Source organism: Glycine soja, chromosome 6 (assembly GCF_004193775.1).
Source record: "Glycine soja cultivar W05 chromosome 6, ASM419377v2, whole genome shotgun sequence".
Lineage (NCBI taxonomy): Eukaryota > Viridiplantae > Streptophyta > Magnoliopsida > Fabales > Fabaceae > Glycine > Glycine soja.
Genome location: NC_041007.1, coordinates 35,653,256 through 35,671,412, shown reverse-complemented (window position 1 = coordinate 35,671,412; position 18,157 = coordinate 35,653,256). Strand labels below are relative to the sequence as shown.

The 18,157-nt window shown below is 37.8% G+C and overlaps 1 protein-coding gene and 1 pseudogene across 1 annotated transcript; one reads left to right on the top strand and one right to left on the bottom strand.

Moving 5' to 3' along the window:
* Positions 1-213: 213 nt before the first annotated feature.
* On the bottom strand, positions 214-3,171 carry LOC114416848 (annotated as a pseudogene).
* Positions 3,172-15,945: 12,774 nt separating this feature from the next.
* LOC114416154 lies at positions 15,946-17,671 on the top strand. The gene is made up of 2 exons (XM_028381024.1): positions 15,946-16,768; positions 17,088-17,671. Exons 1-2 carry the CDS (start codon positions 15,946-15,948, stop codon positions 17,669-17,671), a joined length of 1,407 nt encoding a protein of 468 aa, XP_028236825.1.
* Positions 17,672-18,157: the final 486 nt, after the last annotated feature.

The following is an 18,157-nucleotide window of genomic DNA, read 5'->3' as shown; positions in this document are numbered from 1 at the left end:
CACCCCTAATGGAGGGGATCCGGCTCTAAGTTTTCACTTCTTATTATTATAATCGAGATTTCAAAATAATTTGTATATCAACATTATACATGATATTATGTAAATTAAATGTTATATACTTGTAACTCTTAGGAAAAAAATTTAGTATCGGAATCAGCTTGGGAAATATAGACAAAAGTTAACAGGTTTAGAATTTTTCAGTGAAACACAACAAAATAAAATTAACTATGCATAAAGATTTAACTATGCATGTTTTACTATTAGTTCCTGCAATTTTCTTTTTGTTTGTATGCATAAAAGAAATAGAAGACACATTCAAGTATTCAACTTCAGCAGTGTGCACCACCCCACGGTCAGACACAAGGTAATTAAAATGGGGGTGTTGAAAACTTGTTCTTCCAAGTGAAACAAACATTTTAGAGACGGGAAGATGATTTTGTAGACCTTGGATCTTTACTATATTCATACACACCAATACCTCGTTTTCTTCCAAGTCTTCCAGCATCAACATACTGCACAAGTAGAGCGCAAGGTGCATATTTGTTGTCACCAAGGCCAGCATGAAGAACTCTCATTATTGACAAGCACACATCCAATCCAATGAAGTCTGCAAGCTCTAAAGGACCCATTGGATGGTTAGTAACCAGCTTCATTCCTGTGTCAATATCCTCTTTGGTTGCAACACCAGTGTAGAGAGCAAAAAAATGCTTCATTTATCATAGGCATAAGGATTCGATTCACTATGAAGCCTGAATAATCATGGGAGGTTATCACTACCTTGCCCAGCCTGCATATTGCACAAGCAGTAAATTGAAAGTACATTATTTATGAATATGAATTCTGTCCTGCCACCTTACACAAGCAGAATATAAAACTGAGTCCACATATGCAAGAAACAGAAAAATACTCTTCAGCATATGAAGCTACACAATTAATCCACATTCAGAACACGTAGGAAATGTACAAAGGGATTCAGACATTAGATTTTCCTAGAGGTCAAGACAGTACACATTATAGTTTTTTTTTTCTTCTAAAAGCAGGTTATTCCAATAGTCAAAAACTATGAGATTAATCTTCCAAAAAATGTTAATAGTAAAACCATTATCTACTCATAATACTTTAAAGAATTATTAACTAAACATGTCCAATGCTCTGGGGAAATGGGAACATGACAGCCTCAAGATGAACTCAATATCAATAATTCCAATTCCACCGTACACACGTGTGTAATTAATGTTTTCCTAATCACATTCACATTTTTCAAAGAGAAGATGGAGACAACCAGGGTATACATAAAATTAAACTCTTAAGCATGTATATTAAACTGCGGTTGCTTTGCAATTACAGAAATTATGAAAAATGAGTATCTAATAGCTCAAAATAGCACTTTTTATATATTACTACTAAAAGAAATGCACTATCAAAATAGGGGGAAATTGAGAATCTAGTAATTTGAAATTGAGCTCTGCACCGACAATTGGATAAACCTTAAAAACTATCAAACCATGAAGGATCACAATTTAAAAACGTGCTAAGTAGAATTGGACTGGGGAATCTTAAACCTACAATGCTTTCGTAGCAACGAATGTCTCCTCAGAAGTGTCTGCACCTCGTACAATCTCAATCAATTTCATCACAGGAGGTGGATTCATAAAATGCATTCCTATCACCTGATAAAAATGAAGTTAACTTCTTCAATTTATATAATGGTAAGTTATATAAATTCTTATCCATCAATAATTTATATAATTATAAGTTATACAAATTCCTATAATCTGATAACTGATTTGGCTATATATGAATTGACGGTAGAGGGTGGAACGGAGATGTTTGGAATTGAAGAGTAAATTGTTTCATTGTTTGGTTTGTAAAATTATATGAATGAAACATAATATAACAAGATGGATCATGATCCATTCCAATGATTAACCATAATTTTATTCCTCATATTTGGAGTGCACTTGAAGGAACAAAGCATTCAAATTACAAAATGACTATTTTATCTTAGTAAATTTTAACCTAAACATAGCCTCCTAAGGATAATATATTTAAAATAAAGATAATCAATAAGTTTGTTTAAATTTATTTATTGAAATAAGTCTTTATATTTTTTTAAATTGTGTTTTCTTAAAAAAATTAATTTTATATTTATTTTAAAAAACAAACCCTGCACTTATTTTTTATATTCAATTTAATTCTCAGTTCTCATCCAATTTAATTTAGTCTTGCAGTCAAAACTAGATTAAAAGTACGTTTAAAATAGTCACTAAATTGTTTTAAACCTTCATATAAAATATGCATATTTCTTAACGCCTTTAATTTAATTTAATCAAAAGAATTAAATTTCACATCAATTCAATTGTAAATAATAAAGAGAAGATTTATCTTGTGATGCATACTGACGTGGCCGGCATAAAGAGAAGATTTATCCAGGGATAGATACCTGACATGGCCTGCTGGTAGGGGTTGCTAGACGCGTGACGGAAATGGAACTGGTGTTGGACGCCAAAATCGCAGAACTATTGGCAATCCTATCGAGTTGCGCAAACAAACTCTTTTTCACATCTTCGGATTCCACAATCGCCTCAATGATCAAATCCGCTAGCTGTAAATCCTCCAAATCCGTCGTGAGACGCAGTCGTTTCAAAGCATCAGCACCCGCAGCCTGTTAAACAAATAACAACAAGAAGAAGAAGAAAATTGCTCAATTTCAAATCGCACAAGTACTAGTTGTCTTGTTCGGATAAGCTCTAAAATAAAATAAGTTTCTTTCGTTAAATAAAGTGTTTTTTTGGGGTGGAAAAAGAAGCTAAAAATTGAAAAAATAAGATTAGGAAATAATTTTTTTGGTTTTGGTGGGTGTGACCTGAGAGATGTGGTTTTTGGAAACGAAACGGTTGATGGAGGAAGAGATGGAAGAGGAGGCTTTGGAGAGAGCTTGAGGGTCGAGGTCGTGAAGCCAAAACGTCGATGTCGTGCATGGCAGCGACTTGGGCTATTCCCGATCCCATTTGGCCACCCCCCACCACACCGATTCTCTTCACCTCTGACATTTTTCTTTTTCTTTTTTCCTCTGTTGTTGTTCTTCTGTGATGATGATGATAGCTAGGTTTCGCTTTCATGTATCAGCATCTGCTATGCCCCGAGTAAAAGTGAGTAAAAGTAGAGTAGTGCGACATATAAAAGACAACAGAACATGATTAGATAGATGGAATAGTACTTACTTTATTATATAATTGATTTTTTAATTATAATTAAAAAATTATCATTCAAAAAGAATTATAAATAAAAATTTAATTGAGTTTTCAATTATTAAAGTGTTTAATCACATCTTTCAATTATTTTAAAACACTATAATTGTGTCAACTATGCTAATTTGTGTATTCATCGAAATAGGACTGACGTCACGGTGGATCACTGTCAGAATGGGCTCCAAGTATGTGAGTGAGTCGATGAATGGAAAATGAGTGTAGAACTTGATTATTTATAATTTTGGACGGAAGTTTTGAGTCCTTGGTTATCAGGATTGTTGTAACAACATAACAACTATATTTTGTGGATAACTTGTAACAACTCGATAAAAGGATAACAACATTATCATTTGGGTTCAAATATATATCGAAAGCTTCACGGACCAACCATCCGGCTATTAAGGAGTAACGTCGTCGTTTTATATATAGGGCTGACGAGGAGGGTTGACATGCGTATTTTAATGCCACGTCACTCTCCACGTCATTTGCGGACCCCGAACAATACACAAGCCCCTAATGCTCTAAGTCCAATTTGTTGGCAAAAAAAATTATTCAATTTCAAGGGTGGTAACCTTAACAAATTTAAGAGTCACAGGCTTGACAAGCCCCCCAAGCCCGGACAAGCATAGTCCAGACTAAGACAGACAAATTGTCTAGGGTGAGCGAGCTTTACGTCCTTTCAGGTAGAGTTAGGTCTTTGACTGTTCTATGTGAAAGGTCCTCATATTTGACCATTTTGACCCTTCTAACCATTAGAAAGGGCATTGAAAAGAGGTGTTTCATTATACTCCAGGTGAACTCATGTTATGCACACGCGTTGCCTCTTTACACATGTTGCTTTGTGAGAGGACATGTCTTGAAGACACGTTACATGGTTTGGTAGGGGTTACGTCATGCCACGAGTTTTTAGGGTTTCGTTGTAACTTCCGCCAGTTACTAAAAGGCTGCATCCTCATTTAAAAAGAGTGTACATTAGGTTTTTGTCACTTGGAAACTTGAACACTTCTTCCTTTACAATTTCATTTACAATCTCACCTACCATCGTGACTGTTGCGATTCGTGGCCATAGCTCTTCTCAATCACTGGGTTTCTTCTTCATTTCCTTTTTCCACTTTTCGATTACACCTTCGTTCTAGGTACGCCCTTTTCTCTAGTTATGTCTTCTGTTTCTGACTCCGCGTTGGGTATGGGCGAAAGTGACTCTGGGGGTTCTCTCCGACAACCCTTGGAGGAGCGAGAATAGTTCCCAACTTCCCATTGGCAATTCCTTGTCAAAGGAGGTGCGTGATGATGTTTCTAATAGCGGGTCCTCCTCTTTCAAGAGGTTGATGGACTCGAGCCATGTCGATGCAGGCAGCTCTGGGCTCTGTACGGGGGTGGAACCTCCCATGGCTCTTTCGGAGGAACAGCCTACTCCCGTCATGACAATAGTGCCCTCTTCCCTTCAAGAGGCTATGGGAAGGGGTGACAGTGATGAGGTTAGGGTTTCCCCGTGAAAAAGGCGTTTCCATGGTGGCAAAACACCCTCTTTTGCCCCTTCTATTGCTAATTTTGAGAGGGTAAAGGGATGACATTTTGAAATATCAATCATTGATTACGTCGCCTTTGAGTATTGGTGCCTTGTGGCATCAACTGGAGTTGGCCAAACTAGGTGAAACTCGTAAGATTACTTTGGTGACTTGCGGGAAAGACGAGTACTCGTTCATGCGTCCAGCCTTAGATTGTCCATGATACTTCTACGTCTACCAGTGTATGTTTAAAGTTTTTAATTTGACTCTCCCTCTGAATAACTTTCGATGTGCCTTGCTGAGGCGCTTGAATGTGACTCTTTCTCAATTGCATCCCAATAGTTGGGCCATGGTGTGGGCCTTCAAGATCTTATGTCCATTCTTCAACTTAAGGCCCAGCATTCCCATGTTCATGTACTTTTTCCAAATGAAGCTAACCGGGAAGATCAACTGGGTGTCATTAAACAATGTTTCCAAGAAGATGTTCGAGTTTGACTCGAACATGTTTCGTAAGTTCAAGGATTGTTTCTTCAAGGTTAAGGCAACCAATGTTGTCTCTGATGGGTTATCGTTGATGTATGAAGAGAATAGAGAGCCTCATTCCCCTTTTACTGGCAATTGGACCTCGCAAGGTTCAAGTCCTTCGAAAAGCGTCTGATGTCTATGGAGGAGAGGACGAACAAGGCTATATTGGAACAATTGCTAGCCTTGCTTGACGCACGAGCCATCCTATTCTTGCCTTCAGCAATCGACCCTTTTATTGTTTTGGATGGAAAAGTGCCTTGCCTTCTTCTTTTCTTGTGTTTGACTTAATATAACTTTGTCTCTTCTAACAGTATGTTATGTTTTCGCCTGTCCTTGCAGAAATAATGGGCGACTTTGCCTAACGGCCCTTAGTGAAGTAGGTTGGACTTGTTGAAGGTGATGTGCTTCCCCCTCCAACCGTCATTCAAGACCCCTCTATCAGGGAATGAGGTCTAACTAAAGCCTAGGTTGATCTGCCTTGTGCATTTGACGCTGTTGAAGATGATGTTGTCAAGGTTACGCCTGTCTTGCCTCCCTCTGTGGTGACCAAGAAGAAGCACAACAAAGAGGTTGGAGTGACTGGTCAACGCAAGAAGTAGAGAGGCCCCTTTAGTCTTTGAGCTCTTAAGCAGGCCGTCAGATTGATGTCCGGTTCCAACCGTCCTTATTTTCTTCTTCCGGGGACTACTAGCTCCCAAGGTCCACCCAAAGTCGTCCTTTGTTTATGGTTGTGCGAAACTTGTTTTCCAACCAGACCCAAAAATCTTGAGGCATAAGGGTAGAAGATAAATAAATGATCAATTATTTCCTAATATTTTCTACATAGCTTGCACCTAGAGACCAAACAACAACCTCTAGCTACTAAAACATCATTTGTAGGAATCTTGTTGAGAATGTATCACCATAAAACCAGTTTTAGTTGGTGGGATGCAATTATTCCAGATTAGCTTAGCCCAAGGAACCACATTTCCTAGAGGAATGAGGAAATCCATTGCTTGTCCGAAGGATGAAGTTCCAAAATTAGAAGGCTTCCAAACAAGCAAATCATCAATAGAAGAAGTTAGAATAATTGTATTCTAAATTTCATAAGCCAAAGAAGGGCTCTTCTGCACAAACCAGGGAGGTAAATGCCAACTACCATCCACAATGAAGTTAGCCACAAACGAATTCAAGAAAGGTTGTAGATGAATAAGAATATTAAGAGAAAAAGGAATATTGTGAGGGATCCAATTATCTCGCCAAAAGCTAATATTTTCACAGTTACCCAATAAACAAAAAATATTTTGACAGACCATGCCCCAAAAGGTTTTCATCCCAGGCCAAATAGAAGACTTAATGTAGATTCTAGGAAGATTATTTCCTTTGAGCACCCTAGCTCTGATTAGATTAGCCCAAGGATCATCTGTTGGATCGAGTGGCCTCAGAATAATTAAGAAGGGGGGGTTGAATTAATTATTCCTAAACCTTTACCAATTAAAAAATTACTCTTTTAAGGCTTTTACTAAATTGTTAAGAGAATAAGGAGTAAAAGAGAATCTTAACAGAAAGTAAAAGCGGAAATTAAATGCACAGCGGAAAGTAAAAGAGTAGGGAAGAAGGAAACAAACACACAAGAGTTTTTATACTGGTTCGGCAACAACCCGTGCCTACATCCAGTCCCCAAGCGACCTGCGGTCCTTGAGATTTCTTTCAACCTTGTAAAAATCCTTTTACAAGCAAAGATCCACAAGGGATGTACCCTCCCTTGTTCTCTTTGAACCTAGTGGATGTACCCTCCACTAGAACTGATCCACAAGAGATGTACCCTCTCTTGTTCTCAGTCAAACCCAAGTAGATGTACCCTCTACTTGTACCACAAAGGATGTACCCTCCAATATGTTGAGACAAAGATCTCAGGTTGTTAAACCTTTGATACTTTGTGAATGGGGATACAAAAGAATTCTCAGGCGGTTAGTCCTTTGAACACTTTTGTATTAGGGAAATGGAAGAATCAAAAGAATTCTCAGACTGTGTCATTTTGAATTCTTTGACAAGGGAGAAGGGAGACACAAAAGAATTCAGGCGGCTAGTCCTTTGTTCTTTTGGAAAAGGGAGAAGAGAGACACAAAAAGAATTCAGGCGGTTAGTCCTTGGCGAATTCTTTTTGGCAAAGGGAGAAGATAATGAAAAGGATGAATAACACAAGTTTTCATGGTTTGGAAAACCATAAAACTTCAGAAAGCTTTTTTGGTACAAAGAAGAAGAAGAAGTTCAAAGAGATTCAAGGCTTGTAAAGGATTGTATGAAATAAGTGTTCAAGATTGTTGAAATGTAAAACAAAGCCTTGCTTTTATAGACTCTCCATGTCTGGTCAAGAAGACCATTCAGAAGAGTTATAACTTTTAGAAAAACTTAAAACCCGTTTGAAAAAGTCAAAACCTTTTTGAAGAGTTACATCTTTTGATTTTTCAGAAGTAGTCACTGGTAATCGATTACCAAATAAGTGTAATCGATTGCACAAAGCTTTTGAGTGAAAGGATGTGACTCTTCACCTTTGAATTTGAATTTCAACATTCAAGGGCACTGGTAATCGATTACCAAAACATTGTAATCGATTACAGTCTTTTGAAAATAATTGGAACGTTGTAAATTCAGTTTGAAAACTTTTTCAAACTCATTTTGCTACTGGTAATCGATTATACCAATATGGTAATCGATTATCAGAGAGTAAAAACTCTTTGGTAAAGGTTTTGTCAAAAACTCATGTGCTATTCAAAGTTTTTAAAAAACTTTTTAATACTTATCTTGATTGAGTCTTTTCTTCATTCTTGAATCTTGAGTCTTGAATCTTGATCTTGATTCTTGAGATCTTGAATCTTGAATCTTGATTCTTGATTCTAGGCTTTCTTCTTGAGTCTTGAATTCTTGACTTGTTCTTGATTCACTTGAGATGTTCTTTGATTCACTTGAGTTGTTCTTTGATCTTTGAGCTTTTTGGGTCATCACCTTTGTCATCATCTTTTGTTGTCATCATTGTTATCATCAAAACACCTTTGAATCACATTCACCATGAAGCCTTGCTTCTACATCATCACTTGTCCTCATGTTCCAAGTGAGAGCAAGGATGGCAACTTGGTTGATGGTTTAACCCCTAGACCACCTTCATGAAGCGGCCTACATATTTTATGACAAGATTTCTTTGATCTTTGTCCCATAACCATATGAAGTTCCTTATGTACCTCTCAATGTCGTTGATGAGGGAGAAAGGCCAATGATATATGCGAAAAGAGTACATAAGGCTCCCTTCAATGACCGATTTGACCAATTGAACTCTACCCATTAATGAAAGCAATTTTCCTTTCCAGGCTATTAATTTAAGCTTGATTTTGTCAACTACAGGCTAACGATGAATTATACTTAGATTGCCCTTAAAAATAGGAACACGAAGATACTCAAAAGGGATGTCTCCAACCCTGAATCCTAGAAGATTACTAATGCTGGACATGCACCTCTTAGGAATACAACCATGGAATAAGAGGAATTTATCTTTGTTAATTTTCTGACTAGAAACTTTGCCATAATCTTCAAAAAGAGAGATAAGGGATTTGATAGTTTTCAAGGTACCCTTGCAAAAAATATTTAGAACCAACCATGGGTTGAAGCAAACCAGAATCCATAAACATAGAGATACCACGGCTAAGAGCCTCTTCTGCTATATCAAAAAGAATAAGGGAAATAAGGTCTCCCTGACGCATCCCCCTTTTGCAATAAATGAAACCAACAAGTTTACCATTTATAGAAATTGATAATTTAGTTGATAAAAGGATATTATGTATCCAACTAGAGAACACTGGAGAAAAACCAAACCTTTGAAGCACCATCAATAGGAAATTTCAGTCAATGGTATCGAAAGCTTTTTTTATATCCATCATTATAGCTATGATGCCTTCCTTGCATTTAGTGTCTAGCATGTTAACTTCCTCCAAGGTAATAGCTATCCAATCTAAGAGATCTGTCTACCTTTGACAAAGCCTTTTTCATGAGAGGAACTAATTCTAGGAGTGACGACAGAAAGCCGTGAGGTAAGAACCTTAGTGATGATTTTGAATTGGAAGTTGGAAGGGTAAATTAGGTGATAGTGCACGATTTTGTTAGCGTTAGGGAACTTAGGGATCATCCCAACAACATTAGAATTGAGATTGGGGAGAATCCAACCAGTTTCAAAGAACTGAAGGGTAGCTGCGAAAACATCATGCGGAATGGTTTCCCAATAATGCTTATAGAAATGGGCCCTAAACCTGATAACAGCTAATTATGAGTATATTTTGGTATTAAATTATATAGGAATTTGTAATTTTTCTCTTCTAAGTTTTTTCTTTTTGAGCAAATAATTGTTAAATTAACATTATTTAAGTTTTTGTTCAGAGAATATTAAAAAGTGATGAATTTATAAAGCTTAGTGAGTAAACTAAAGCCCAGGAATACATGAATAATTAAGGAAAACAAACTAATTGAGGAAAGAAGGGATAATTGAAGAAAAAAAGGACTAATTAAGGAAAGAAGACTAATTGGGGAAATACTGACTAATTAAGGAAAACATGAATTAAGGAAAACAAAATAATTAAGGAAATGAGGAAAATTAAGAAAAAATGACTAATTAAGAAAATCAAACTAATTCAGAAGCCCACTAATCTGAACCTATAAAAGAAGAAAAGAAAAGAAAGAGAAGACCCACAAAAATTCCAACAGAATACAATTCCTTATAGAAGGAAAAAGCTAGAAGAAGGAGAAACAAGTAATGAGAATCATTCCTTCATTTCATTCCCTTTCTTAACTTTCCCCCTTTACTAAATATTCTCCTCTTGCAATTGTAAAGTCTCCATGACAATGAGAGGTTAAACCTCATTTCTTAGGAATTTGACAGCCAACTACTTTGATGTAATTTCTCTTCCTATATATTTATAATATTACATTTGCATTATCCTTTCTTGTGGTTAATACTATTGCTTGTGGCTTGATCATCCATTTGCATAGTAAGTTTTAGGGGTAGCATTGGGAAACATTATTTTCTAATAGAACTGAGAAATGGTATCTAAATAAAGTCGTCACTAAGGATAGGTTGATATTTATTTAGCCTGTTATACATCTCTAAGCTTAATGCAATTTACTATTTTAACTCTACAAAAGGATTTGGGAGAAAAAAATAGATAAATTAGACTCTTTCGTGCGGTGGACCAAAGTTAGAGTATACTAGTAGATGTGGGTGTAAATTGAAATAATTATAAATAGAGAAAAATCATTAACATTACATCAAAGAGTAGCTCTAGTAGGCTAAGTTTCCAACTTTCTCTTCTTCTTAATTTCCTTCTACAATATGATTGGATTTTCTTATCTTTTCTGTCTTTAATTAATTAATTTAAATTCATGTTTAATTCTTTTTGTTGTTTGATTTAATTTTCAGCAATTTAATTTATTATTTTCTACAACCTTTCCAAATCTTTTTCTTAATTAAATATTCATCTACCTAAGTACAAACAAAGTTCTTGTGGATTCAACACTCAGACTTTCATTTTAACTTTACTACTTGGGATGAATTGATGCACTTGTCAATCCATCAACAAATTTTTGACGTCATTGTTGGAGACTTTGTTCTTTGTACTTGGTATTTTGGATATTCTATTTTTAATTTTTATTTTTCCTTAATTTTTCAAAAATAAAAAAAATAAAAAAAAATTCAATTTTCATATTTTCTTTTTCACTCTTAATTTTAATCTTTATTTTTTTGTGATAACGTGCACAATAGTGTTTTTCTTTCTTGTATGCGAGGAAACAATCTTGTTCCATTGGATCTAGAGATTGAAGCAACATGTAGAAGAAACAACGCTGCAAGAAGAAAGAAAGAATAATAAGGGAATCAAGAATCGCCATCCTCTATATCATCTTCTTCTTTTCCACATCCCAACTTTGAAGAACATATCATGGCAAAAGACCGGCCACGGAGGATCACCTTGGAGGACTACTCTAGTACCTCTACACCTCAGTATTTCACAAGCATAACCCGACTCGAAGTTCAAGCTGCTAACATCTCTTATCCGCATTCTCTCATCCAGTTGATTCAAGACAGTCTCTTTCATGGACTACCCAATGAAGATCCATATGCCCATCTTGCTACATACATAGAGATTTGCAACGCAGAAAATAGTTGGTGTTCCTGAAGATGCCATCCGCCTCAACCTATTCTCCTTCTCCTTGGCTGGTGAAGCAAAAAGATGGCTGCACTCGTTCAGAGTAAATATCTTGTAGACATGGGAGAAGTTGGTGGAGAAATTTTTGAAGAAATATTTTCCAGAGTCCAAGACTGTTGAGGGGAAGGTGGAGATCTCTTCATTCCACCAATTCCCCAATGAATCATTGAGTGAAGCTCTTGACCGCTTCCATGGTTTACTCCAAAAGTCTCCCACCCACGGTTCATCGAGCTAGTTCAACTCAATATCTTCATGGATGGCTTGCGATCCCATTCAAAGCTGTTACTTGATGCCTCCACTGGTGGGAAGATCAAACTAAAGACACCTGATGAAGTTATGGAGTTGATTGAAAATATGGCAGCCAGTGACCATGCCATCCTTCCTGATCGAGCCTACACTCCTACAAAGAAGAATCTTCTCGAGCTCACATCACAAGATGCAGTACTAGCCCAGAACAAGCTCCTAGCCAAGAAACTAGAGGCCCTCATAGAGACGCTGAACAAGTTTCCTCTATATTTGCAGCAGTGCAACCTGCCCATTCTTCAGCCATGCACATTGGGGGATGGAACATCTATGGTGGGGCCCATGAGTCAGGCATATGCATGGTCTAAGACGATGTATCCAAAGAAGTCAACTATATGACCAATCCACACCATCAAGGGTTCCATTAAGGAGGACCTCCGGGATACAATCAGGGGGGAAATTTCTCTTAAGGCCAAGGTTGGAGATCCCATCCCAAGAATAACTTCAATAGAAATCAATATCGACCTCCCAATCAAGGGCTTGATATATATATGAGAAAACCACCAAGCTAGAAGACACTTTGAATTAGTTTATGCAGGTTTCTCTATCAAGTCACAAGAGCACTGAGTTTGCCATCAAGAATCTAGAGGTACAAGTGGGCCAATTAGCTAAGCAACTGGTTGAAATGCCCACGATCAGTTTTGGGGCCAACATAGAGAAGAATCCCAATGAGGAGTGCAAGGTAATTTTCACTAGGAGTCGAATGAGACAGAATGCTGAGACAAAAAAGAGAGATGAGAGAGCAATGAAGGATGTGAGTAATGAGGAATGAGAGAATAATAAGAGAGAAAATAGTGATGAAGAGAAAGAAGAGAGCAAGGAAAAGGGCAAAAAGGTTTTATCCACTAAGATCAAGAGTCAGTTAGCAAGGGAGGCTAGAAAAGAGATACCCTCAGTCCCAGTGAAGGACATCCCATATCCCTTGGTGCCATCAAAGAAAGATAAGGAGCAATATTTTTCTTGGTTTCTTGACATCTTAAATAAGTTGGAGATCACCATTCCCTTTAGAGAGGCCTTACAGCAGATGCCTTTGTATACCAAATTTCTGAAGGACCTCCTCATGAAGAAAGGGAAATATATCAATAAGGAGAGCATCATGGTGGAAGGAAATTGTAGTGTTGTGATCTAGAAGAACTCACCATAGAAATTCGAAGACTCGAGAAGTGTAACCATCCCATGCTCTATTAGGGATGTGTCAGTAGGTAAAGCTCTCATTGATTTGGGGGCAAGCATCATTCTAATGCCCCTATCTATGTGCCAAAGAATTGGGAATTTGAAGATTGCTCCCACCAAAATGACGCTTCAACTAGAAGACCGTTCGATCATCAAACCATATGGTGTAGTTGAAGATGTCCTTGTCAAGGTTCGCCAATTCACTTTTCCGATGGACTTTGAGATAATGGATATAGAAGAGGATTCTATATTCCTTTAATATTAGGTCCTCCATTCATGCTTGTTGCAAAATATGTTGTGGACATGGGGAATGACAACTTGGAGATGACTGTGGAGGACCGAAAAGTCACTTTCAACTTGTTTGAGGCAATAAAGCGTCCTAGTGATAACAAGACTTGCTTTAAGCGGGAGGCAATTAAGCAAGAAGCTAACCTTGCAAGGTGGCACCTGAAGTTCATGTTTCTAGAAGAAGATGAGGTCAACCCAGTTGTGAATCTAGTAGCCCCTTCCATTGTCCTCCCAGGGCCAAGGCGAGTGTTAGTCGTCTTATACGACTAACTTTTGTATAGAAAAACTTTTGCAAAATATGTATAGTTTTCCCATATTTATAGTTCTTTTGTAGGAATTGTAAATAAACTTTGTTGTGTTTTGATCTCTGTCATTAGGGTATCTTTTATTGGGATTAATGTTAAAATATGTACAATTTCAGGTAAAAAGGAGCTAATTTCTTGAAGTGCCAAAGTGGCTATCGCGCTAAGCGAACTCAGTGGGCTTAGCGTGCATCCATCGCTAAGCACGGCTTCAGCGTGCTTAGTGTGAAGAAGGAATCTGGAAAAGCACCTGACTCGAAGCAGCGCGCTAAGCGCGAGATCAACTCGCTAAGCGAGTCGTCAGTCTCTTGCTAGGCTCAGCACAGCATTGGCGCCAAGCCCAAATCCACTTACTCACGTTAAGCGCAATAGTGGCGCTAAGCACGACGGCGTGATTTCAGAGCCTATTTAAAGCCTGAATCGTCAGAATTAGGGTAACAGAATTTTACACACAGACTTTGGAGAGTGAGATCTAAAGATAGCAGAGGAGAGGCAGCACAGCAAGGAGCCTAGGGTTCATCTTTGAGCGAGATTAGAGAGTGTTTGAGTGATTGTGAGGTGCCAAGAAGAGGAGGAGGGATCCCCCTTTCCTGTGTAAGCAGCAGTTTCTCTGTATTCTCTGTCTAATTGTAGAAAAGGCCTCCTTGTTATGGCTTGCTAAAATCCTAGTTGGGGATTTCTAATGAACAATTGATGTAAACACTTTTCATATCTAATTAAGTGGGTTTTATGTGTTCATTGCTTCTATCGATGCTTCATTGTTGCATGCTTTTGGTCTGATCACCCATCGGTGTGTACTGTTAGGAACTTTAGCATTGGGAAGTGTATTGTTTCCTTAGAACTTGATAGAGCAAGGATAGATAACTGCATTGCTAGGGATAGATTGCAGGTTTTTTAGTTTTTAATTATGCTATGATTATAATGCTGTTTAAATTAAGCCTTGTCCAACAAGAAGGATCTGAGGACGAAGCTTGGTTTAAATTAGTCTAAACTTACGAGGGATCGAGGTTTAGTACTTTAGTCTTCATCATAGAATGCAAGAACATTCTTAATTAGAGAAATATCTTTATATGCATCAACTCGTTATTTGAAATACCCAACACTTTTAAACCACTGCTGTCACTTTTAATTGCTTGCGTTTACTATTTTTCTAATTAGGATATATCATATTTTTACTTCAATTCACAATTATTATTTTCTGCCAACAAAATGCCTGATTATTGAACAAAGCTTTGCCAAATAAATAAGTTCCCTGTGTTTGATACTCAAATCATTCCATTTTAATTTTAAATACTTGGTGACCCAGTGCGCTTGCTGGTATATCACTTCCCCTTTGATATAAGTGTTTGTAAATTTAAGAAAAAGGAATTGTGTAGGGAGTTGAACAAGTATTTTGGCGCCGTTGCCGGGGAACTTCTTTCCATTTGGAAAGTTTAGTTCAATTTGAAGGCATTGATTCATTGATTATTTTTGTGAATATTTAGTTACTACAGAATTTATTGTTCTTTTGAATTGGTTAATTGTTGTTATGCTTGTTTTGCGTGCAAAGAAGGTCTTTTGTAGGTGTTTTGATTCCCATAGACTGGGAAATTAACGCTACTTGCAGGAAAAGAAACGTAGAAAGAAACATAAATTTTTTGCAGGACAGTGAGGTAGCAGCAACTCCAGAAGGACCTCTATCTTCTGAGGCATCTTCTAGTTTTCCAACTCAAGGGAAATCTCACACAGTTTTAGCTGAAGCAAATATCATGGCTGAGGATCCAAGAAGAGTTACTCTGGAAGACTACTCAAGCTCAAGTGTGCCGCAATTCTTTACTAGTATTGCACGGCCAGAGGTTCAAGCACAGAATATAGCCTATCCACATTCATTAATTCAGTTGATACAGAATAATTTGTTTCATGGTCTACCCAATGAGGACCCGTATGCACATCTAGCCACTTATATTGAAATTTGCAACACTGTTAGATTGGCTGGTATGCATGAGGATGCTGTTAGATTGAGCTTGTTTTCGTTTTCTTTGTCTAGAGAGGCTAAAAGGTGGCTTCATTTGTTTAAAGGTAACAATCTTAAGACCTAGGATGAAGTAGTTGAGAAATTCTTGAAGAAATACTTCCCAGAGTCTAAGACAGCTGAAGGAAAAGCTGCCATTTCATCCTTCCATCAATTTCCAGACAAATCTTTGAGTGAGGCTTTGGAAAGATTTTGGGGCTTACTATGAAAGACACTTACTCATGGATTTTCTGAACCAATTTAGCTCAACATTTTTATTGACGGGTTGAGGCCACAGCCCAAGCAGATTTTAGATGCTTCTGCAGGGTGGAAAATCAAATTGAAGACTCCGAAAGAAGCTATGGAATTAATATAGAGAATATGGCTGCTAGTGACCACACAATTCTGCGTGATAGAGCATACATTCCTACCAAAAGAAGGCTGCTAGAGCTTTCATCACAAGATGAATTGTTGGCACAAAACAAGCTTCTGTCCAAGCAACTGGAAGCATTGACTGAAACATTAAGTAAGCTACCAACTCAATTACATTCTGGACAACCTTCACCCTCTTCTGTTTTGCAGGTTGCAGGTTGTCTCATATGTGGTGGAGCACATGAGTCTGGCTATTATATTTCCCAAGAAGAAGCAACACGTGAAGTGAACTATATGGGGAACCAGCCAAGACCAAATTTCAATGCAGGTGGGCATTCTGGATTTCAATATGGCCAGCAATATCATTCACAGCAGGGACAGTGGAGAAATCACCCTCGAAATCAATTTAATAAAGACCAGGGTGGTCCATCTAACAGGCCACAACAACAAGGGCCTAGTCTTTATGATCGAACAACGAAGCTGGAAGAGACTTTTACTCAGTTCATGCAAGTTTCAAAGTCAAATCAAAAGGGCACAGAGTCAGCCATTAAGAATCTGGAAGTCCAAGTGGGACAGTTGGCAAAACAATTGGCAGACCGTCCGTCTAGCAGCTTTGGAGCTAATACTGAGAAAAATCCAAATGGGGAATGTAAAGTTGTCATGACTAGAAGCAGATTGGTGGCCATGAAAGAAGGTGAGAATGGAATAGGTGCAGAAAAACAACAGCTGGTGTCTAGCCCAGCACTTGATCCTGTGGTAGAGTCTTTGAGTGGGTCTGATGAAGAGTTGGAGGCAGAAGATGAGAAAAAGAAGGAGACAACAATAAATTTGAGTGAACAAGAAATAAATGAAGAGAAAAATAAAGAAAAAGAAAAAGAAATTGAAGAAGAAAAAGAAAAAAAATGAGAAAATAGAAAAAGAAAAAGAGAGAAAAAAAGAGAAGAAGAAAAGCAAGAGTGAGTGTGCTAGAGAGAAAAAGAAGGAAGCATCTTCAGCTGAAGGGAAAGAAGTACCATATCCATTGGTACCTTCTATAAAAGACAAAGAAAGACATCTAGCTAGATTTCTGGATATTTTTAAGAAGCTAGAAATTACAATGCCCTTTGGAGAAGCTTTACAGCAGATGCCACTCTATGCTAAATTTCTTAAAGATATGCTAACTAAGAAGAACAAGTACATCCACAATGACACCATAGTTGTGGAAGGAAACTGCAGTGCTATTATTCAATGTATCCTTCCACTGAAGCATAAGGATCCAGGCAGTGTCACTATACCTTGTTCTATAGGAGAAGTTTCAGTAGGCAAGGCTCTTATTGATTTAGGAGCCAGTATTAATTTGATGTCGCTCTCTATGTGCTGGAGACTTGGAGAGTTGGAGATAATGCCTACTCGGATGACCTTACAGTTAGCTGATCGCTCTGTCACCAGACCCTATGGAGTGATTGAAGACGTGCTGGTCCGGGTCAAGCATCTCATCTTTCCTACTGATTTTGTTGTAATGGACATTGAGGAAGATGCGGATATTCCTGTCATTTTGGGACGTCCATTTATGTCCACTGCAAGTTGTGTGGTGGACATGGGGAAGAAAAAGTTGGAAATAAGTCTTGAAAACCAACAAATCAGCTTTGATCTATTTAATGAAGGAAGAGAATTGTTGGACCAGGATGCATGCTTACAGGTGAAGGAGTTGGATAAGAAGGTTCTGAAGGAGAGAACCAAGATTGATCCAGGATAATAGAACAATGTGTCAAGCTAATGACGTTAAGCGAGCACTTGCTGGGAGGCAACCCAACCATTTTTAATTTTGTTTTACTTGCATTTAGTGTAGTTGTTGCTTGTTATTGTGTGTTTTCATCTTGTTTAATATTGAAAAAGGGGGTTCATAAGCTTTAGTGAAGAGGTGAACAAAAAAAGAACTTAGAAAATTTTTCAGTTGTTCACTCGCTAAGTGCAACACTCGCGCTAAGCGCCAAGTCTTCACGCGCTAAGCGGGCCCTTTCTCGCGCTAAGCGCTTAGACCCCTGATTAGTGGCTGGATGGTAACGCTAAACACACCTTGCTTCGCTAAGCCTAATTATCTCTCTGGAATTTGAATTTATCGAATTGGGCTTAGCGAGGTGAAAATCTGTGGATAGCGCTAAGCCCAAATGCCTCTCTGGATTTTAATTTCTCGCATTGGGCTTAGCGAGGTGATGCGCTAAGCGCAATTCCCTCTCTATTT

What these genes read in the sequence shown, in the direction of transcription:
- LOC114416154 (XM_028381024.1), top strand. Translation starts at nt 15,946, where the DNA reads ATGGCTGCTAGTGACCACACAATTCTGCGTGATAGAGCATACATTCCT. An exon ending in GGAGACAACAATAAATTTGA is followed by an intron (nt 16,769 to 17,087) that starts GTGAACAAGAAA and finishes AATTTCTTAAAG; the next exon opens with ATATGCTAACTAAGAAGAAC.